General features: G+C 43.5%; 1 protein-coding gene across 1 annotated transcript in view; it reads left to right on the plus strand.

The window, feature by feature from the left end:
* Positions 1–14,409, plus strand: part of ADAMTS17 (ADAM metallopeptidase with thrombospondin type 1 motif 17) — a 153,841-nt gene that overhangs the window by 33,929 nt on the left and 105,503 nt on the right. The window contains exon 7 of the mRNA XM_058847265.1: positions 2,187–2,230. Coding sequence (XP_058703248.1) covers positions 2,187–2,230 — 44 coding nt within the window. The remainder of the gene's footprint in view (positions 1–2,186; positions 2,231–14,409) is intronic.

Consider the following 14,409-nt stretch of genomic DNA (forward strand, 5'->3'; position numbering starts at 1 on the left):
GCTTTTTTGTTTGGCCACAGAGTTTTGGGATAAAATATTTGCAATGATCCAGATCTTTTTAATCCTGGCTTTTTTGTACATATATTTGAATAGAAGATGGAGTCTCTTGGTCTTGTGTTTATGACAGTTTTGAGGATGGGCTGAGCAGGTTTTATACTTGAATTGCCAGCGATGTTCAGTTCTGCTGCTGATACGCTTCAAGCCCTTCCCTGACCAAACAGCATCACAGCACTCTCTTCATGCACAAAGGTTGTTCTACCTCTGTAGGAGAATCTGCAAGTTGTGCTGGATCATTTACAGACCCCTTATTTTATTTAATAGCATGGTGGTAATTCCTCTGTGGGGCTGCCAAAAAGTACCAGGCACCTTTTGGTGTGGGACAGCGTGAGGAGCAGAAATTCTGTGCATTATTTGCAGGGCTGGACAGGCTCTGGAGAGAGAGAGAGAGGCTTTTCTAGCTGTGGCCTCCTGCCATCCACTAATAGTTCAGCTATCTGTTGTCACAAGAAAAGCATCTGTTTGATTTAGCAGTTTATATAACATAATAAGTCCTTAAATAAACCTCTGTCAAGCTGGCTCTGGGAAATCGAGCAGGCGCGCTGGTGCCAGCTCCGTCAGGAGACTGTCATCAGTCTTCCTTGGGAAGGCTGGAATGCCAAGGTGTCGAGACACAGGCTGCAGTGAAAAATGAAAGCTGGGGCCGGTGTGTGGTCGTAGCTTCCGATTTTTGTTTGGTTCCTGTCTGATTTTTTAACACTTTGATGGTTTTTCTGCATTGAAGCATGGTTGGTTTTCAATGTCTGCTGAACAAGAGCTGGTAATGGCTGTTTGTGCTCTCCTTCCAAGCCCCTGACAGCTTGATTTGTGGTTTTCAAAGGAGTTTGGTGTGGAGGGTCTGGATTCATCAGCCACAGTCTTGGGCCTTAAATCCCTTTTCCTGTAAACCCCAGTTTCATAACTTCCTTCAAGGAAAGAGCACTTTTTATCTATTTTTATATTTCTCTTAAGTATTTTCTTTTTCTAAGTATTTATCTTTCTCAAAGTATTTTTGATCTTCCTCCTGCCAAGCTCTTAAACTCCAAATCCCATGGGGACTCAGGCATTTTTAAAGGCACACTCCAAATGCACTAATAGGATTCTCTTGTCTCCTCCCAGGGTGAGGAAAGCCATGGTGATAGAGACTACAGTTCCTCAGCTTCCCTTGGGTTAAGGAATTTCTGAAATATTTTAGCACATTTGATGTTTCTCTGCAGCTCCTCTTCATTGTGGATTGCGCTGCAAAGCAGCCCTGGTGAAGAGAGCTCCTAAAACTTCGGTCTAAGTGCTTGTTGAAATGTATTCAAGCTGTTAATTTGGTTATAAAACACTTCCCCCCACACTCTTGTTTGTCTGTCATGAGGAATCTCATGTACAAAATCATCTCACATGATGTGTCAGTGCTTTGATGGTGAGCTTCAAGGCTTTTATTCTGTTTCTGTTTAATACAGCTCCATGGATCCCTTGTTGATTTATGGGTACCACTGGCATCTCTAGTATCTTCTCCTGCTTTGATGAGATGTGGGGAACCAAATGGAGTCTCTTGAACATCCTTCTGTTGGATTCAAACCATAACATGGCAAATAATAAATTTAGCTGAAGCTAATTTGCCCATTACCAGGAAAATCCTGAAATTCTCTTTCTTCTTCCGTGTCAACATCTGTCTTTCTCTGTTTAGTCCTGCTTTCTTCATGTTCTTTTCTATTCTAATGAAGAGTTGGGAATTTCTGGGTACATATTTTTAGTTCTGTGCCTTTGGGCTGTGCCCCACACATCTCCTACTCCCACTATCTTTTAGGGTGCACCACAGGGTGTCTGCTCCTTCTTGTTACAATTCTTTTGTGGAAAGAGCTTCAGTTTTAATCCAGTTGTGGAATAAGTGTGACACCACAGACTGAGGCAGGGCTCTTTTAGGTGCTGAATCTTAAGTCTCTTAAACTGGACTGTGGTACGTGGGGCTGATTCTCATAATTGCCTGAAATCTCAGTAGCAATCAGGGCTGCTATCTGTGTTGTCATCATGTAGACTGCACAGCAGCCTTACAAAATCCCCAGACCTCAACACCCATGATATGTGAGTCATGCACCACTGCTTTTCCCTAGTCTGGAGGCCCAGGATACATTTCACTTCTGTTCTGTTTTTCTTTCTAGGACAGATTTCTGCGTGCACAAAGACGAGCCTTGTGACACTGTGGGTAAGTCCAAGAATTCAGGGAGGGTATTTTGATAGCCACCTCTGTGCTAAGAGCAGTGTCTGGGCAATCTTTGGTTTGCTGTAATGTTGGTTTTGCTGTTCTGTGTACTTCTGTGATGCAAATATGGATTGGCTGAGCAGGGTATGAGCTATAAATAAGCCATTAAATTTTAACCCCTTCTAAGCCCTGGAGGTTTCTGGGTTCATGAGTTATTCTTAAGTATTTCTGCTTCTTTGGAGTGGATGCAGAAGAAATGGCCTCTTGGTGTGTCTGTATAATGTTCCTTTCAGTTCTCTCTCATCTCAAACAAGAATTTGCTAACTAAGGAGTGTATTTCCCATTGTAAGAACCTGTGTGACATTCCCAGATCAAGCTGGCACTCAGACACTGGAGAAGAATACCTCATTGTAGGAATGCCAAGTTAAATCATCTTTTCAGCCTCCTGCTCCTCCTACTTCCTAACTGCCTTTGCTTGTATCCAAAGCCTGCATACACAGGGTCCTTACATCCTACACATTAAATACTTTGTTTATTTATTTCACTCAGGTAGCAGTAACCTTCAGTGTTCTCCTGGGTTGTTTTTTTTTTAATCCCCACAGTGGCAGCAGTGTTTGGAGGCACAGCTCGACATCCTCTCTGGCATGATGGCATGAATTTTTTTAGACTTGCCTGAAAGTCAAGGTGGCCCCTTATCCTCCATTCTGTGTAAACTTGGAGTGAATCCTAATTTTCAGCTGTTCTTACACTCAACTGTTCAGGGAGACACTTGCAGGGGTTATGGACAGTGGGTGATGCAGAGCAGGGAGGGAAGTGCCTTCAGCAGGAGTCCTGTGGAAGGCACACCTTGGAACATAGCTCCTTCCCTCCCTGGTGTGGGGATCTGGTGAAAGGAGGAAATACAGAGCTGGAGGATACATACACATGAGCAAGGACTGGCCTCTGTGTCCAGGTTTTTTCCCTTTGGAATCCCTCACACTGTTTATTCTGTGGCCAGTGGAAAACACACTTCCACTCAGGAGGATTCTTACACTTTGTGCCTGTACCTGGTGGCTGTGGGAAGATACAGTAAAGAAGTTAAAAATAAAAAAAAGAGAGAGAGAAACTGATGGAAGACACATGCTGACTAAAGTCAGAACTCTTTCCACATTTAAAGATAGTATTGTTGAAGATCTCTATTCAGGGAATTTTATTACCAGAGACAGCATGACTAAGGAAATATTTTTATGACTTCTCTTCTGTTCTTACAATACCCAAGTTATTTCTTGTACTGCAGCTTGCTGCAGGCTGTGGCTGCAGTGGAGAAAGTAGAAGATCACAGCAAAGATTAAACTCCCTTGCTCTTTCCAATGTAGTTTTCCAAAATATTTAGGTGAATATTCCTGGGACAAAACCAGTCAGGCCTCTTTGCTCTCTTCAATCTTGCTTTTCCTACCTTCTCCCCTGACAGTTTGAATATGTGGCAGCAAAGCACTTAAATCTTCACTTATGTATCTTCTGTGCCCCATTTGGCCTTGTTGTGCCATTTGCACTTTTTCATGGCAGAGGAAGAATAAATTAATGAATATTCTTTTGTGACATGCAGCTGGTTTGAGACAGTGATTAGTGTTGGTAATTTTAACCATTCAAAAAAATTCTCCACTTTTCCTCCTTTGTTAGGGTTGGAAAAAGCAGGTGTCATTTGTAAATAAATAGGTTTTTAATAGGCAGAGTTCCATGCCATGTGCACATACCTGGGTGATATGAGCAGCAGTGTGGCATGGTTTTGACTTGGGCTTAATATAAGTACAACAATTGAGACAGGCAGATGCCCACTGATCCTCCATACTGGCTTAGGAAGGTTTATCTTGGTGTTTCAACCATTTCTGCTGTTGCCAGATTCCCGTTTCTCACTCCAGCTCTCAGATATTCCTCTCCACATCAGCAGCACTGCCTGTGGAAGCAAGAAGTGAGTCCAGTGAGTGACATCACGTTTGGTCTTAGTGGTTATGCTGAGGTTGTTGCACTCCCCAAAGCTCTCTACAACAGCAACTTGCTTTTATTTCTTGCTTTACACCTGAACAGATGAAGGATGTGTTCTCAGCAGATGCATGTGTGTTTTTACACCCTTATGGCTGAGGTTGGCCCTTGCAATGCCAATGCTGCCATCCTGTAAATGCAGCGAGCAGCCGCTCTCCTAAGCCAGGAGACTGAGGCTGCTGCTCTATATAAGGCAGAGAATCTGAACTCTTAGACTCCTGATTTCTATTCCCAGCTCTGGCACTGACTCATTGTGTGACATTTGGCAAGTCACTTGAATTCTGAATGCTTCTGTCTACCTTTGTGAAATGAGGATTTTGAGTGCAAAGCTACAGGAGATTGCATGGCTTAGGGAGGTCTGTAGAGAGTGTGGGGTTCTTGGGGGTGTGATGCAGTACAAGTCCAGAATCTAATGTTGCTTCGTCATGTTCAAGAGATTCTAAGGAATTTGTTGGATTATATGTCCTGAAATCAGAGTGTTGTAGGTAATATTATCTTCAGTGACAAATATTCTTGATTTTCTTTCCATTGTGAGAAATAAGGAAGCAAAACTTAACTGGTAGAAGCCTTGAGGCCTAGCTGTTGGGAAGTGGGATTACAAATTTTAAATGGCTCATAAGAGGTGTTCATTTGTGCTCTGTAAGATCCATATTGAAAAACCTGTCTGGAATCTTTGCTTGCCATGCAGACACAGCAAGAAAACAGCAACAGGAGGTTTGTATTTGTATTCTGGCAGGGGCCCCTCACTGAAACCAGTTGCTCTGGGGACTTGGTTCAAATTTTCTTGGCCCAGCTGCCAGGGTAGTGTGGAGGGTTACATAATGGCAAAAACAAGCTCAAAAATGGGGAAAATGTGTAGGTGTGTCTTGGTGAGGTGATACCCCACTGTCTGCACCATGGAACAGAACCATGTTTGTGTGAGAAATAGTTTGTTAATGCTCATTGTCCCACTTGCTTGGGTAAGTTAGGCCTGGGAACGGATGGATTCCAAAGGAGGTGGACAGAAGGAAAACAATATTCCTTTGTGGAACAGTTGTGTTCCAACAGCCTCTGCGGTGGGATACACTCCTCAGTTTGAGCAGGAAGGTTCTCTTTGTGTGACACAACCTCATCACACACCAGTCAAAATTCCTGAGTCTGCTTTGGGCTCATCCCTCGTGCTGTGACTCCAACCAGAGCTGCCGTTTCCTGCAGAAAAATCTCTGCTCCAACAGAGCGGCCTCCGAGCCAGCCAAATTGCGAGTTTAATGTCTTGCTATTAATATCAGGCTGCAGCTTGGAGCCTTGCACACTGTCAGAATCCAACCTTTCTGTGACATAAGCAGATTGAGAATGCCCCTTTCGTTCAATATTTCCACTGCCAGTGCCAAATAAGCAGCTTTACGGTTAGTTAGGAATGATCCTGCATATTTCAAGGCAAAGCTTGGCCTTCATTCCTCAGTGTACATGTTACCCCATATCCAAGCTGAAGCTTCCCTGTATTCAGCTAATAATAAAATTGGGGGCAGTGTGGAATTGGGAAATGGAAAATGAGAATGTGTCTTAAATATCCTTAAATTGCCCTGGTTAAAAATGACTTTACCTCTGCTGCAGTCACATGTGCTCCTCTGTGGCTTGATGTCGGGGAAAAGAAAGCAGAGTAAGTGTGTGCACTGCGGAGGGGCAGGCTGAGCTGGAGGAATAGCTGCCTGGAGAAAACCAAGCACAGAGTGGAGGTGATTGAGAAACAGTTTTCCAGACTCTTTCCACAACTGTATCAGTGTTTGGAGAAAAACATTCCCATCTCCTGGCTGTTTATCACAATAAAGTGTTTCAAAATATGCCCAGGTTTGGCCAAAGAGGATCTGTGGTCTGTGTCTCCAAGTAGGCTTTTTTATTCCATGTAAAACACCTCAAAACACTGCACATTTTTACCTTTTCCTTGGTGATTTGCCACCTCTGGCTGACCTGTCCACAGCAGGAGACAATTCTGGTCATACTGCCTGTACTGTTCATTTAAATCTTCCTCCCTGTGTCATATTGATTCCAGTGCCTTGCCAGTGTCACAACAGAGAATTCATCCCCAAGGAAAGGGAAAAGACTAGCTGGTTTTCTCTGAGTGGAAAAGGAATTCTCACATTAAAAACATTTTCCATAGTGGTTCATGTTGAATGTTTCTGTATATTCCAGGGCGGGTTTTTATTTGATGCCAGAATAAATAGAAATACCTGCTGCTTAAAACAATTCATTAGAGCAGCAGTGCCTGGCTTTAGCAAAAGCCTTGCTGGGACTGTCCTTCAAACCATACCCAAACACAGCTTAATACATTAAAATGAGCCTTCTGGAGGTTAAAATGTCTCTTAAAGAAACACCATTGAGTTTGTGTTTGGGAAAGAAAGGGACTTCATAGCACTGCAAATTTTTGTCCCTTGTGGCTCTGCAGGGCAGTGGAGTCAGGCTCTTGGCTTTAGGAAACCATAGGGAGCTGTGGTCCAGTGCAGTGGGAGAGTTTTCCCCTTGCCTTTTGGTTGCTAGGCAATAAATGCTGCACAACCCAGACGGTGCTGAACTGTGCTATTGGGTATATTCATCTCTACCATCTCCCAGGCCCCACCCTACCCACCACAGCCTTCCAGCTTCTTTTCACCAGCTAGCAATCCCTCCTCTTCCAAATTCCCACTAAAAATTAATGTGCCAAGCAAGTGTAATATGAGATTGCATAAATCTCAGTAGAGCCCTGGGATAAGCACATCCACTCAGGTATTTGGGAATTCCTGCTGCTGTAACCCGTGCTCTGCCTGATTCAGTGTCCTGTCTGTGCTTTTTGTTTTCTTGTTTTGGGGACATGACTTTTGCCAGGCTGCCTCATTGGGTACTAAAGACCAGAGGAAAATCCTGCTTACACCAGACTCAGAATCTTGGTGGTGGCTTCATTTGGGTCAGGATCCTGGTCCTGTTCTTTCATGTTGACTGAGACATGCAACCCTCCTGATACCATCTTACATTCTGGTTTTATTGTTAGGGAAAGTAGAGCATTTGAATTTTATTTGCCTTTGGGTTTGTTTTGCATCCCAGTAGTCTTGTTTAGGTTTGTCTTTATTCATTCCATGTACTGAGGGCACTGGTGGATTCTTGATCTTCTTGGCTGAAAAAGGTGCTGTCCTTAGTTGGAAGCTCATATTGTCCTGCTGCAAGGAGTTTTTGTAGAAAATAAGTGTTTGACCACTCTTCTCTTTGGGAATTTATCAATCTGGTTGAGTGCTATCGACTCACAGTTGTCTCAGCTTTTTAAATTTTCTCTTTGTTTCAAGTCTTTGGTGAAGGAAATAACTTGAGTAATTAAAACAAATTCAAGTGTTTAGTGGGGAGAGGATTACTTAGAGGTTTTCTGTATGTTTGTCATTTTTCCCTCTTCCATCTATTTCCAGTTCCCAGCTCTGAGGTCTCACAGACCCTCAGTTGCTCTCATAATTAACTCCCTTCCCTCTCCTTTTTCCCTATTTCTCTTTGGGGTTAGTTCAGAGCTCGTAGGAGCTCTTGCTCAGTTTTGTTCCTTTGTGTTGTCTTTGTTCAGCTGGGCCTGGACAGCCAGAGGCTGCTGTTCCCAGAGGCCCTGGAGGGTCTGTTTTCCATCACTCAGAGCGCGGGACGTGCCCACCGAGGTCACAGAATTTCCCTACGTTTACTCCACTTCAGTCTTCATAAACCTCCAGCAGTTCCTCATTAGTTCTCCTCAATACATCATTCTCCTTTTGCAGCCCCAAAATGTGCTTCAGGCCCTTTTATTTTCCCATTATTTATCTGTCTGTCATGCTCACCCATCCCGGCAGATAAACCAGTGGCCTTGCAGCGTGGTGTGTGTTTGAAGCTTGTTCTCAGGGAGCTGGAACTAAACACTGTCAGCAGGGAGGAATAACACACTTCCTGCTCTGTACCTGGCCTTTCATGTCCTCCATCAAGCTGCTATTGGTAATGAATGCTCATAGATATTTAAGCTGATTTCTGAAATATGTTCATAGTCGTTGTCAGATGTAGGGCAGAGTGTCCAAAATCTTCCCATCAATTTCCCACCCTGCTTTAGTTTGTTAGTGTGTCTCTGCTCATCCTAAATCTTGCTTTTCTTGTTGATTGCTCCCTCCTGACATTTAGCCTTTGACAGAACTGTTGTCTTTGTTGTGGCTCACCCCAAAGCTGGTGCTGGATGTTTAAGCTGATTTTGGCTTGAAAGCTTTGTCTTCTCCCATGGTTTTATTAATGGTTCATTGGGATGTGTTTCAATAAATGCAAGTGTGCAACTGTCTAAAATGCTGTGGAAAGGACCCATAGTACTTTACCAGTCAACATATTATTGAGTAAAAATTCTCCAGGCCATCACAACTCAGCATTATTACAGGGTGGTGCTGATTACTGTTTGAATGAAATGCATCTTGATATAATTATCATAGAATCCTAGAATGATTTGGGACCATTAAAGCCCAGCTCATTCCAACCTTGTGCCATGGGACATTTTTCACTAGACCAGGTTGTTCCAGTCCCATCCAGCCTGGCTTTCTTCAAAAAATTCAGTGGCTACCAGAACTATGGTTGTTTCCCCTCAAGAATCCAGGACTCCAGCCCAAACCCCTGGCCTAGTGTGTAACTGGTGGGTAACTGAGCTTCTTTCTGATGCCTTTATTGAAAGGAGCAAGTCATGAGGGAAAATATTTGCCATGACTTTGTTGATGTTTTTTCTGATACTATGGCTTTATTTGATTTCAACTCCATCTCATAAATCACTTGATGTGCTAAATCATTGTGCAGCTTGACTGGAGCAGGTGCAAACACGTCCTGCATTCCACTCCAGGGCCATTTCTGTCTGTGAAATTATATAGACATGTACACAAAGCACCTGGGAATTTTGGTCTTATAGCTTAAAGGGCAGATACCTGCATGTGATGTTCCTCACCCCATCTTTTTATCCCTCACCCTCTTGCTATGTCTGGGGCTTTGACATGCAATCACTCTGGGGGAAGAAGACTTGTTATGACTGTTTGAACTAACAATTCCCAGTGAATTTACAGGATAGTGTCCTTCAGAAGCAATTCAGTACATTTGCATGCTGGCATGGAGAAAAAGCAATCAGAAATATAATATTTTAATATTTCATTTTGTATGACAGGCATGTCTTAGTGTTTTGGTTCTCCTGAATATACTATGCTTGAGCTTCTGAATTATAGTTTTCATTCCTAGACATCTTTGTGCCTCAATTGTTTTCTAAATTAGAGATGATTTGTGGGATACTGCTTGAGACCCAAGGCTTAGCTTATGGCTAAGCAGCATTTAATGATGATTTAAGGCAATCTCTGCTGTTTATCTCGGAAAGGGGTCATTGTGTTTGCAAACAGAGAAGCTGGAGCCTAATTGATGTCCAGCTAAGCCCACACTGCCAAACAACTGTCAGGAAAAGCTCTGGAACTGCTCCTGGCTACTGTGTGTGTGAGGCTGAGAAGCCTTTGAGGCAGACAAGAGCAGAACAAGCTCATTATATTTGGTCTGTGGAGAGACCATTAGTGTCTTTTGGGGTTTGTAGTGTTTCTGCTCTTGTCTCCTGCCTCATCCATGTAAATGGAGATTTTCCATGCTTGCTGCACTGCTTCACGCCGCAGCTCCATCACTTCCCTTTGCTGAGGTTTTGTTTCTCTGGGGGGTTCTCACCAGAATGATCATAAACAAATAAAATCATCAATTCTGCTTTCATAGCTCACCCTGCTTCCCCTTTTGTTATAAAAGGTTGTGGAAAGATAAATAGTGTTTGTTTTCCACAGTGTCAGACCTGCTGTCAGTGCTCTATAAATAACCCCTCTGGGCTGGGAATGCCAACCCCAGGCTCTCTGCAGCAGAAAGCAGGATTTTCTGCTATGACACACTTCTGTCCTGGTGGACAGGGGGAAATGGGGCTCATAAAAATGGTTTCACACTGGTTCTCATCCAAGACCACGGAATGATTTTGCACATCCCAATTTCCAACCCGGTGCCTTACCCGTTAATTCCCGGTGCCTCCCTGACAGACCATGAAACAACACATTGAGGGGTTTTTGCACTGTATTATATTGGTAAAAAAAGAATATATTGAGAGGAGAAGGAAATGAAATTGTAAACAGGGCCTTTCCTCAGTAAAATCCAAAGCTCTGTACCAAAGAGATCAGAACTGTGATCCCCATGGTGCTGGTGAAGCCTAGAGATGGGAAGGGACAAGCCCAAGGACAGAGCAGGCTGGGGCTGAGTCTCAGTCCAGCCCCCAGCTAAGGCTACCAGAGGCACTTCCTTGGGCACCAGCCAGTTCTTCAGGTCAGTAAAATAGTGATTAAACCCTTCAACAGGCCAGAGGTTTGTGTTCCTTCTTTCCACTGCCTGGGTCCTTATTTTCCCCTCTGTTTACACATTCCTGGTCAGTTTGCTGCAGACTGCAGCACTTTCAGAAAGCTGACGTGTTTATAATCGAGAAACCTCAGAGGTTTTTCTTCTCCTGTCAGACATAGATGGCTTTTATCCAGTTGACTGCTTTACAGTGCCTTTATCCTTTTCTGGCTTGAAAACATTTCAGATAGTTCCTATTGTTTTATAGGCCCTGTAGCTAGAAAACCAAGCTTGTGTAAAAACATCTGTACATAGCTGTGCAATAGGCTGCAGACATGTAGGGTAATAAGGCATGATTGCATTCATTGTAGCATTTGCTCCGCTGGATAATCAAATAGAAGCATTCCAGTTGCACACAGGATATGTAAGAGTAAGGGAAGGAAATGAAGGACAGTTGCCTACTGTACTTCTACATTTCTTTTGTTTTGCAGCTGCCAAGGCGAAATGCAATTGTGAGAGCGAGTTTTAAATAACATAGAGATGAGATTTTACTGGTGATAACCAAGAAAACCACACTGAGAAGTGTGCATAAAATTTTCCCTCCCCTTCCCCAAGAAAAGAGTTTGATCTGTGCTGATTTTTTTGTTTGTTTGAATTGTTTTTTTCCCAGCTCTGGTTAATCATCTGGTAACATGACCTGTTATTATACCTAGCCCATTTTGCAGGGTGTCTGGTCCTGGCAGGATTCTGCTACACCAAGTATACTCAGTAGACTGAAAGTCACTTTAAATCCTTGGAATGTTGTTGGGTTTTATTTAACAATTCTCCCACTGCCTCAGCACAAGCTCCAAGCACTTCAGCTGGGGTTGTGCTCCACATAATGCAAATAGGAATTGGGTATCTAACAGTACTTTGCAGCACTGAAAAATCTTCCCTGTGTTTGTCAGTGTGCTGAAAATGCAGTAGGGAGTGTGCTCCAGCCAGCTGTGATCCACTACAAGCTCATTCCATGGCTGGAAATATTAATGGCAGGTGCTGTGGGGAAGGTGATGAAATTTTGAGCTGACCCAAGAATGCACAGACACATTCTGGAAATAAATTACTGTCTCTAAATGCATGGCAGAATACTTTGAATTTTACACATACAGATTTGACCAGATATTCCTTGTAGAAAATACTGGGGTTTCTTTATAAAGTCCTGGCTGGTGTATATAGGAGGGTGACTATAGGTAGTGAAATTATCACTGACAGGTGTATATACATGTGTGTGTGTGTATTTGTGTATAAACTGTCCCTTGAACAGAAATGGATTTCCTTGGAATTTTATTTGGACACAAGTTTTTAAATTTCAGGTTCAGAATCCTATAATCTGCAAGAGTTTTGCCTGGATTAGCTTGACAAGTCTTTTTAGCTTCTAGATCAGCTGATAGAAATACATTGAATTTACCAGAATAATAATAGTGAAACCCATAGAGTCAACCCATCAAATACCCTTCTCCTCCTGTACTCTTTCAGCATGATTTGTAGAATGTGAAGGATTTCTGTGTTTGCTTAGCTCAGAATTAGCCTTGTTTTCCTACTTTGTTGGTAGTCATGAGCAGTCAGCAGGTTGAAGGCATTTGTTGGTTTTGTGTGGTTGTGTCATACATTTCTGTGTGGCTGCTTTGCCTGAGCTGTTTGCACTAAGGCTCTGCTTGGCCATAACTGGGCTGCTGGGTACACATAAATGTTCTGCTGAGGATCTACTTGTTGGTTTTAGTAATATCATCCATCAAGCTCCAGCATGTACAGCAATATTTGTGCTGTAGCAGACAAACAGTGTAAACACTGCAGTTATTTATAAGAAAACTGGCCAGAGAGTTAGGAAACTCTGTGTGGATATTTTTATTTATTGAAAACAAGTCCACCAGTTTAATCAGACTTTGTCGTTCTTGAAATGACAGGAAAGTAGAAGACTGAAGTTAGATTTCTATTTAGAATGTATATTTTATATCTGTTTAAGAAACCTGTACACTCATCTCTCTTATCTTGTGTGCTCCAGTTTGTTTGTTTTTCTGACTCTGTCAGTCAGAGATCAAATGTTGTCTCCAGCTTGTTCTTGTCTGGGTCCAAGAGTGGATAAAATTCCTGCTCTCTCGACCTGTCCTGGCTCCTGGGGAAGTATTGGTGCTCCTTCTAATCTCCTTGATGTCTCTTCCAAGTGTCTGTTGACTTCAGAGGGGCAGCACTATTCCCTGGAGCTGCTCTGTCCTTCCAGATGGTTTTCCCTGCAATTGCTGCCTGACCTTCTGTACCACATACTTCAACAGCATCTGAATAGAGATGCTTTCCTGTGGGGATCCTGGGATCCTGCAACACAAAAGTGTTGCTTAAGGGCTACTGAAGTTCTAAACTTTGTAGTTTCAGCAATGTCTGTTACCTCACCAGAGTACAGTAATTATGTTTCAGTTTCGTATTCTTCCTCCTGGTATCTTATTCCCTCTTCCATGATATTCTCTGATTTGCCCCAGACTTCTTTCCATGGGTTATCTGTCTCACTGGGATCTTCCCATTTCCCTTCTCCCTCTGTGGAGCCAAGTGAGGGGCAGAGGTTCCTGGCCCAGCCCTCCCGGGTTGGCATTCTCTGGGATGTCTCTGTGGGAAGGGTGTGGTGCTCCTGCCTCAGAGCAAAGGTCTGGATTCTGAGAGCATTTGGCCTTTTCCACGATGAAGAACCCCAGCTCTTGACTGCTGGAGCCAGGATTTTGTTCAATGCACTGATGGGTTTACAGAGGTGCAGGACACCCCCCCATGCACCGGTGTCTGTGAGCCACGGCATGATCTGAACACGGAGGTAAATAAAGCTTCCTGGCTTTACACTTAAGAAAAAAAGACAAAGGTCAAACTTCTGGGTTTGGGAAACTGAGTAAAAGAAGCCAGGAAATGATTTAATGCACCTTTTTCCAAAGCCAGGGGTTATAATTTGTTGGTTCCAGTGAGACTTTGACCCAGCCTATCCTGGTTTTGGTAGCTGGTCCTGTTAGAGCGGATGTAATAGACATCCAGCTTCTTCTGTGGGGATGCCATGAAGCTGATTATGTTATCATTACTCAGGTGGCTCTGTTGGGAAATGCTTCTCAATATATGGCAGCTGCCAGGAGGCCACTGCCACTGGGCTCCCAGGCAGGCTGGTTCAAAAATACCAAACCTACGTAGCTGGGAAGTGCAGCTGTTCCTGCTGCAAATTCCCTCCAGGAGTCCTGAGTGGGGTTTGACAGCTGAGGACACCCTGCAAACTGTGCTGCACACTCAGGACACAATTCTCAGGGACACAGGGATTTAGCTCAGAATTGGAAGTGTCACTCAGGCAGGTATTGAGGAGCCCCTGCATTTCCTCGGGGTGTTTTATTTAGAAACACGTGGGACTAGAAGAGGCAGTTCTCTCTCTGTTGGGAGAACTTCAGCACAAAGCCCTGGAGCAGTAACATGAGCACAACGTGCATGGAAATGTCCCCTGGCTCCTGCAGGATCCTGTGACAATTTTCTTTAGTGCCATCACTGTCAACCTTCTTTTCTTTAGCGCTGGGCTGTCACTTCTGAATTCAGTCCATAAAGGCCCCAGGACTGGGACTGTGCCTTGACTTGTGTCTGTGAGGCACCAGGGACTCTCTGGCTGCTGTCAGTCATTGCAAGGAGCTCAGTGGTATTCATCCAAATTTGTGTTTTCTTTCACTGGAGCTCAAGTTTGAACATGAGAGATTTCTTTTTATTAAGTGTGAGAAAAGCTCAGGCTGGTCTTTTTCAGAGTGAGAATTTCTCTGTAGCTGGTGTGGCTTTAAAGGTGACATTTTATTTTTGAGGAATGTAGA

This window comes from Poecile atricapillus, chromosome 11, assembly GCF_030490865.1.
Source record: "Poecile atricapillus isolate bPoeAtr1 chromosome 11, bPoeAtr1.hap1, whole genome shotgun sequence".
NCBI lineage: Eukaryota > Metazoa > Chordata > Aves > Passeriformes > Paridae > Poecile > Poecile atricapillus.